The 9,048-nt window shown below is 45.6% G+C and overlaps 1 protein-coding gene across 1 annotated transcript; it reads left to right on the forward strand.

The window, feature by feature from the left end:
* The first annotated feature begins 3,610 nt into the window (after positions 1-3,610).
* Positions 3,611-6,013, forward strand: LOC124655044 (glycosyltransferase BC10-like). Its single transcript, XM_047194012.1, has 2 exons — positions 3,611-5,137; positions 5,610-6,013. The coding sequence occupies exon 1, from the start codon at positions 4,002-4,004 to the stop codon at positions 5,097-5,099; it is 1,098 nt and encodes a 365-aa protein (XP_047049968.1). The 5' UTR covers positions 3,611-4,001; the 3' UTR covers positions 5,100-5,137; positions 5,610-6,013.
* Positions 6,014-9,048: the final 3,035 nt, after the last annotated feature.

A 9,048-nucleotide genomic window follows, 5' to 3' on the forward strand; every position in this document is an offset into this window, starting at 1 on the left:
TGAATTGGTATGATCATCTTATATCTCATATTGTCTATGGATTCATCTACTTGATATGATCATGAGACTCTTGTTCATGAAATTGAGACTATTGTCTTGTATTGTTGAGGATGTCAGTATGCAAGGGTATGATCTTAACATCTCAACCTTTATCTTTTTCCATACATTATCTATCATATACATATTATGAGCATTGTGCTTTCTACCTTGAAAGTTGGAGTTGCTCCATACCTAATGTGTGCATCAATATTCTTGCCTACATTTCTTGCATGCACACATCTAGGGGGAGTTTCTCTCTTATGTCAAGCACAATGATTTTCCTGCTCTATTCTTTGCAAAATCCCGGTATTGTCATCAAACGCCAAAAAGGGGGAGATTGAAAGAACATTTCATGATCTCTAAGTTTTGTGTGTTTGTTAACAACACCGGTGACAATTTAACCGTGTGCTAAGTGGTTTACAGTTATGGAAAAGATACCACGGAAAATCTCGACCCACTCAAAAAGGAAGAAAAGAAAAGAAGGAAGAAGCTGAAACCTGGCTTGGCCGGCACTGCCGGCAACTCTGGGCCGGCACTGCCGGTGTGTACACCCAGGCACTGCCGGCGTTTTCGGCCCGACGCTGTCGGCCTGATTGTCGACTGCCGGTTTCAGAAAAGTGGCCGGCACTGCCGGCGTCTCAAGGCCGGCACTGCCGGCGTTTCACCTCCAACGGGCAGAAAAGTGGGTGGGGTATAAATAGCCCCCTTCACCTACCTTGGAAGGTTGCTCAAACCCTAAGATCTTCATCCTCCATTGCTTGAGCCACCAAGAACACCAAAATAGCCAGATCTCCTCCCTCAACCACCCAAATCACTTGTGCTTTGGAGAATCGAAGGAGAAGACCCCGATCTACATCCTCACCGAAGCGTTTTTCATTTCCCCTCATATGCTTGAGGGCCCCTTTGCTAGTGTTCCTCTTTGGATCCCTAGTTGATTTGTGTTGATGTATTGTTGTTGATTGTTGTGTTGTAACAGATTTGGGAGCCTCCAATTCGGTTGTGGATGTGTGCCCCAAGAACCTTGTAAAGGCCCGGTTTCCGCCTCGAGGAAATCCCTTAGTGGAAGTGGGCTAGGCCTTCGTGGCGTTGCTCACGGGAGATCGGAGTGAAGCCTTCGTGGCTGTTGGTTGGGCTTGCGTAGCAACCACACTCCTCCAAACGTAGACGTACCTTCTTGCAAAGGAAGGGAACTACGGGAATCATCTCCGTGTCATCGCGTGCTCCACTCTCGGTGACCTCTATCCCATTCTATCTCCTATATATTGCGTAGCTATATCTTGCTTAGTTGATAACCTTGTCATATAGGTAAATTCATTTAGTTGCATATCTAGAGAATTTACCTTTGTGTCAAGCCTAAATTGAAAAAGAACTAAAAATTGGGTAGCACCTATTCACCCCCCCTCTAGGTGCGGCATACGATCCTTTCACCCTTCCTCTTCTTCTAATTTTTACGTCGGCTTGTAATATGATCGCGCGCCCGGTACTTTGATCGTAGCTACTCTGATCGCGATGACTTCGGCGGGAACGATCTCTTTTGAATGCAAACTATTTGAATTTCTGTTTGGGGACGGCGTTTGGGGGACGCGGCTGGGGAGCGACGTCCACTAAACGCGGCACGAACATAACACGTCCCCCAAACGCTCGATCCGACGCCGTTTGGGGACGCGCCTGGAGATGCTCTTAGCATTGTTAATTGTCAAAATATTATTGTTATGCGCCTAAACGAAGCTCTAAACCACATGGTAAAAGACATAAACCGACGGAATAAACGAAAAGTAGAGCTTGCATATTTTGTAGCTTCAAATGTGTTACCGGAATGCAGTGCATGTATATTTTTTGAATTTGTAATGTTTGATAAGGTTTATGGAAAAAAGTATAATCATCTACAATATCAAGGAAAACCTAATCGGAGGAGTAGCAATGTTTTGAGGATGTTCGACGCCCCGACGATTTAAATCGCGGAGCAATCAAATGGAGTTTCCATTTGACCCAAATGTATCTAAGAAAACACTGAAGCAATGTTTAGTTAGGCTGGCCATAGTGGTAGGTATTATGTTGTAGTATCATGTACTACCTCCGTTTCAAGAAATAAGGCTTTCTCGTTTTACGAGCTTTTTGTTTGACCAAGAATTACTTCAAATAGATAAATATTGTTTGTATGAAATTAGTATCATTCAAAAGTGTTTTTCAATACGAATCCAACGATACTATATACATATAATAGAATCAAGATTTTGTTGCTCAATTTTTATGGTCAAAGTTCGTTTTGGAATACGCGTGCGCCTTATTCCTTGAAACGGAGGTAGTATATGGTACTTGTGTATGTTACTATCTCTATAGTGGTTAGTATTATGAAGTAGTATCATAGTTATGCCATAATACTTCCGTTTCAAGGAATAAGGCGTACGCGTATTTCAAGACGAACTTTGACCATAAAAATTGAGCAATAAAATTTTAATTTTATTATATGTAATTAGCACCGTTGGATTCGTACTGAAAAGCACTTTCTAATAATGTTAATTTTATACAAACAATCTTTATATATTTAAAGTATTTTTTGGTCAAACAAAAAATACGTAAAAAGAGGACGCCTTGTTCCTTAAAATGAAGGTAGTATTTATTACTTTTTAGAATCTCAATACAAATGTGTGCACAGGATTTGTTTGGCATTAACTTTTCTCGTGACATGTGTTATGATACAGTATCCATTTATGTTACTCTAATCTCCTCTCTTCTCCTTAATTAGCTGCCACATTAGCATTTTTGTGGAACCAATATGTATGATACTAATTATGATACTAGCACTATGGCTAGCCTTAGACACCGGCAACGCAAAAGGTTCTATACTTAATGTCCGGCGCCTATTTAGTTTGATGCCAATTACCCAAAATACCTGAATCAGGGTTTTTTTTTACGGGTACAACACTACCACTCATAATAAATTTTGATGTCGTTTCGCCTTTCCAAGAGTGGAGCAACTATGTACAATTGGTGACAAATCCATGCAATCTAGTAAGAAGCAAACACGAAAACTTATCAATGAAATAATGAAAAAATAACCATAGGCGTCATGTTCTAGCACAAGGTATTACAAACTCGAAGCTCAAATTTACAATGCCCTATAAGCCTATTATTATTTCATTGAGAGGCAGCCTTTAGAAGATGTTTGCGATGATTTATGTTGGTCTTGTAATTCCATGATTCTAATCTCAAGTAACTCGTTGTGAGCATGTATTGTTGTGCTAATGTCAATACAATTCCTTCTGCACGAAATCGGATGTCAAATTAAATTTCCTTCTGCATAACATGGTAAGAAGTCAAAAAGAGACAAGTTAAGATGTGAATTAAAATACAAGTTAAAATTATACTATTAGTGATCCTTTTTTGACTCTTAAAAAGGTCCCAAATTCATCTTTGAGCTACTGATTTTAAATTAGACCCCATAAAGGAAAAAAACATATATATATTCAAGTTGTGGCCTCGTGAGATTAGGACAGGTTGCAGGGGGAGCAGAGGAGCAGAGTCCCACAAAAGCAGCAGAGCACAACACCTCACCTCACTCCTTCCCCACCCAGACTCCTCCTTTCCCCAACCTCTCCCTCCAAAAATCTGTCCCGCCACAACCGCGAGATCGGATCCGGGGACAAGCACCGCGTTTCATCGTCGCAGATTCGGCTCCACTGAGCTCGCCTCTCTTCTTCCGGCGGTTTCTCTTCGCCACTTGATCCCAGAGGTTTGATCCTTCCGGCGCGCAAACACTCTCAGCTCGCGGTTTTTTTGTTTTGCTTGCAAAATCCGTCTCTTTTCAATCGATTCATGTCTGGGCGGTCCTTGTTCTTGCTCACAAGATCCGGTCACCGGAGTGCCCTCCTCTGATCCAGCCAAGCGCGGCAATCTCTTCCTCGTCGTCTTCCCGCCGCGAAGATCCGAGCTTTTTTATTTCTCTTTCTTTCTCGCCGGACATGGCGTCGCCGTACGCGTCTCCGTATGCGCTGTCCTTCCTTCTTCTGCTCCTCTCCGTCCCGGCGGTGTTCTTCCTCGCGCCGCGCCTGCTGCTGCCCAAGACGCTCCCGGCCATCCCGGACGCCGACGAGACGGAGGACCTGGCGCTCTTCCGCCGCGCCGTCCTCCTCTCCGCCGCGCCCACCCCTCCCACCGCCCCCGCCACATCAGGCTCCCTCTTCGGCCGCCGAGCGCACCAGGCGCAGCCCCCCAAGGTGGCCTTCCTCTTCCTCACCAACTCCGACCTCGTCTTCGCGCCGCTCTGGGAGAAGTTCTTCGCGGGGCACCACGGCCTGCTCAACCTCTACGTCCACGCCGACCCGTCCGCGGTGCTCTCCCTCCCGCCCACGCCCTCCTTCCGCGGCCGCATCATCCGGGGCAACAAGGCCACCGCGCGCGCCTCCGCCACGCTCATCTCCGCCGCGCGCCGCCTCCTCGCCACCGCGCTCCTCGACGACCCGGCCAACCACTTCTTCGCGCTGCTCTCCCAGTCCTGCGTCCCGCTCCACCCCTTCCCCACCCTCTACCGCGCGCTCGTCACCGACAACAATGCCGGCACCGGCCGCCACCGCCACCGCAGCTTCATCGAGATCCTCGACAGCGAGGACACGCTGCCCGCCCGCTACGTCGCCCGCGGCGACGACGCCATGCTCCCAGAGGTGCCCTTCGACCGCTTCCGCGTCGGCTCGCAGTTCTTCGTGCTCGCCAAGAGACATGCCGTCATGGTGGTCAGGGACAGGAGGCTCTGGAACAAGTTCAAGGCGCCATGCCTGGTCAAGTCCAGGGACTCCTGCTACCCCGAGGAACACTACTTCCCGACGCTGCTGGATATGCAGGACCCTGACGGCTGCACCAAGTACACGCTCACCAGGGTCAACTGGACCGACGCCGTCGGCGGCCACCCACACACCTACCAGCCGGAGGAGGTGTCCGGGGACCTCATCAGAGACCTCAGGAAGTCCAATGGCACCTACTCGCACATGTTTGCGCGCAAATTTGCGCCCGAAACCCTTGGGCCGCTCATGGAGATCGCTGATTCCGTCATCCTGCGTGGCTAGGCGCCGGATTGCGTGTTCCTAGAGATGAACAGAACAAGGTAATTCCTTTGGTGACTTTTTGCTTTGTTAGAAATTTCAGTTGTACCAAGTTTCATTAGTTTTCTAGACATTTCAATTGTGCCAAGTCTTATTAGATTGCATCACAATTCACAAAGAGCAGGGGTAGTAATTTAATTCTGTTTAGTAGCCAAGTTTTACTATTACAGAATGTATAATTCAACAGAGGTGTGCTTTCGTTTCTGTTTATATAGTATTGGGTCCCTGAAAAACAAATGATAATATTGGAAAGCACACTGACTATTTTATCACCGCACCCTCAGTAGAACATACTTATCTTACCTGATTGTATCTGCAAACTTGTCAAAGAAGAAAGCATTTACATATTATCTAGTATCACTCTGAGCTATCATGCACACTAATAAAAAATGCTGCTATATCTTGGTCAAAGTGCTGGTGACGTTTCAGTGGGTGGAAATGATCTAACAGCAATTCTCTATTTTTCCATTGCAGGTTTGTGATGTGATGAACAAGCGTAAGCTGCTCCATTCATCCCCCCTTGCAGTTTCTTCAGAGTGCAGCAACCAACCAGCACCAACCCAACTTTTCCTTGTTCCACCAGTGGCTGTTGTTGGCAAAGCGATTTGCTGCTGCTCATACTCAGTGAGTGATGTGGTGGTGTTGGTGGCGAAGGGCCCCGACCGCCTCTTATGTGAGTATTGTTGTTGTGTTTCTTGGTTTTCTTCCTTCCAAGTTCCAACTTGAGAAGCTGTTAGTGCGTAGTGGGTTGTAGTTAGCACGAACGATCATCCTATGTATTAGAATGGAGCCAACCTGTCAATACATGTAGTGATGGTTTGTAGTATGTGTTATCTATTTGCCAAATGTCAATATCACCCCTTTTTTTTCTGATTGTATCAGCTGTGTCATGGCGCCAGTATCTTCTTGGCTTTCAACTGAACTCTTATGTATTCAGGCTTTAGGTGGCAGCTGCACCTGCATTTGCATACACTGAATTAATTCTGAATAGCGCGAGTGCAATTGTACACTGAAATGCAAACAGAAACAAATTGATTCAGGCAGAATTAACCCACCCACCACATTCAAGATTATTGTAGTTTCAATATTGAGATTCTTGATTAGTTAGTGTTAAAAAGCGGCCACTCACCTGTTCTATGTAGATTCAGGCCAGGAAAGATGATCCTTGAAGAACCTTTTCCCATGTATTGCTCCCCTTGTTCCCTCCCTTTCCTCTTTGTTTTCCTGTACTTTTGGTTGCTTCGTGGTGGGGAGAGGTTGGTGCATGGAAAGAGATGCTATGCCTGACGCTCCATGCTATCTATCTTATTATGCTAAGTGGGCTCACTCAGCAACCATAAAGTCAGCAACGTTGTTGTCCTTGGGAGAGGATTTTGTGCATTAATCCATGAAAGCAGCTTGACAATGATGTCAAGGAGGTTTTGTACTCGTATCTGTTTTGAACTAAACCGTACAAATGCATGCTGCTAGAGTAAGGTGGCTGTCACTGGTGATGCAGCAATATGATGTTAACATTCCAACTGTAACCCTAACCATGGTGTGGATCTTACGACCGCGTTTGGAACGCGGTGGGGTTTTTGCTCTGTAGTTTCTGCCGTAAACGGAACAATTCGTGTGGAATTCATGAGTTCCGGAAAGCCCAATGTATTGTGGATTTGTGATGATGTACCTGAAGTACCTAGCAGAAACAATTGACACAGATGTGTTGCTGCTTCCTGAACCCTGATTAGCCTGTTTCCACTGGTGATTATTGGGTTGGCAATGGGTGGTTGAGACGATGTTTCACAGCTGAGCTCTCCAAAATAAATGTGGTGGGCGGGAGCAGTGGAAATTCGTCGACAGTTTGTTGAAGTTTCACACTGAGGAGAGTACAAGATATGTGGTTGGTTGGTGCCTTGGTGTTCTCAGTAAAGCTGAGCTGACGCATTTTAGTGTTCTTGCTTAATGAGCTACTATCATCAGTTGACTCACAAGTCACAACGAAGGAAAGGCCATGGAATTTAAGATGTAAGATTGTGGAAAGGAAGTGGACCTATCTCAACTGGTTGGGGCAACGGATGTACAAACTTACCAACTAAGTTTAGATTCTCACGGACGATCTCTAGGACTAGCCTTTAATCTTAACCAGGACTCAAAATTCTAGTACTCATGCTTAATGGTTGTGTGCATCCCTACTTGATCTGTGGCTGGAAGTAAAATTATTCCTATTTTTTAACGGATGATCAGCGGGAATACATGGTTACTTAAGGCTTTTAATGGTTGCAGAGGATATCTTCTACCGGCTACCTAACGGCCTATTAATAGACTGCAAGATGTTTGGGCCTACTACTACTTGGTTTTTCCTTCGATGGTTGATATTTGTATCTACCATCTATGATCCGTGATGTGTAAATGTTGAATTGTATATACTTGTTTCAATAAAAAGATGTGCGCATCTATGAATGCAGAGGCCGGGTATCCCATTTCAGAAAGAAAAAAATACAAAAAATTCAGTTACCGCAAGATTTCTGGATGAGTTGCCGTCGATTCCAGATGGAGACTTTATAACAATCCTCTTACTTGACTTCATCTTTTTTTTTTTTTTTTGAGAAATATTTGACTTCATCCGTTTTCTCTCCTGGTTGTTTACTTCTTTTTTTCGGAAGGTTGTCTACCAACCTTGTAAAGACCTTGAGTTTTAGCAGGATTTGTATATAGCAAAACTGTCCATTGTAAGGACCGATGAAATTCGGCAATTTCTAGGTTTTCTTCACGCTAATTTGTGAGTACTGCGTGAGGCTTGCAAAGCTTCCTGAAAAACAAAGTATTGAGAGATAGAACTCAACTTCAGAAAAATCAACCAGGGTTCCAACTTTGCTCCATGAATCCACAATCCAGCCCAGCAGATTATACAGGGCTCACTCATGTCATGACTGGGTACAAAGTTGTGATAGATGTTGCCCGTATTAGGAAATTTCGGCCCATCCAAAACCTGGAACAATGGTCTATCTAGTGTGCCATTTCATTGCTTCATAAGAAGGGCATTTGGATCAGGAATTGTTACCAGCTGAAGAAGTAGGAAAGTCACATGTTGATGATGGGCCTATCATTATGCTTATAATGTTTCCTCCTCTCTTCCTCTTGCATTCTTGCAATGTGTAGTTTAGAGAATCTCCACCGGGAGCTCCCAAATAGGCGCCGGCAGAGGCGTCGGCACCTCCGTTTGGGGGCGCCGGCATTGTATCCTCTATTTGGTGGAGCTGTTCCCACACCGGTGCCCCCAAAACGGGCTGGACGCTGTTCCCATGGCTCCAACTCCTGCCATGGCCATGTTATACAGTGCTTCTCTTGGATCTCCGGGAGGTGGCCTGGACGCCAGGATGAAAGCCTGTGTCGCCATATATCCAGCTTCTTGTGTCTTTGGAATAATATTCCCCCTCGTATCTATCGACATAAAGGACATGTCGAGGTTTTGAACTAGGTTCTCCCTCTCAGCCGTAGGTATATGCTGCAAGTGAGACCTTGCCCTATTTCGAGCTGCTTTGTGACTATCTCCTCCCGAAGTGCCTGATTGTCGACTCAACTCAGCTCTTCGCCTGCTTGACTCGGAAGCCGCGGCTTGCCTCCTATCCAGCTCAGCTTTCTGTTTTTCAAGTTCTCGTCTAGCACGGGCGAGTCTATATTGGTATGCTTGCAACTCTTCAGCTGTGGCGGTTATGGTCATTGGTTATGTGCCATCAATAGCTCTTGCGACTCTGTCCCAAACTGCTTGTGGAAATTGTACCATCTGTCATGTTGCAGGTCCGACATATTTGGTTCCCAAGCCTCGCGTAAGATCAGCGGGATCGATGTACGGATTTCCCGCGTCATCGAAAGCCTCTGATGTTTGCTCTTGTGGGCGACTTGCTTCTCCAATCGCATAGATTTGATGATA

The sequence above is a fragment of the Lolium rigidum genome, chromosome 5 (genome assembly GCF_022539505.1).
Source record: "Lolium rigidum isolate FL_2022 chromosome 5, APGP_CSIRO_Lrig_0.1, whole genome shotgun sequence".
Classification (NCBI taxonomy): Eukaryota; Viridiplantae; Streptophyta; class Magnoliopsida; order Poales; family Poaceae; genus Lolium; species Lolium rigidum.

Excerpts from the sequence above, each read along its gene's own strand:
- LOC124655044 (XM_047194012.1), top strand. The coding sequence starts at position 4,002 with ATGGCGTCGCCGTACGCGTCTCCGTATGCGCTGTCCTTCCTTCTTCTG.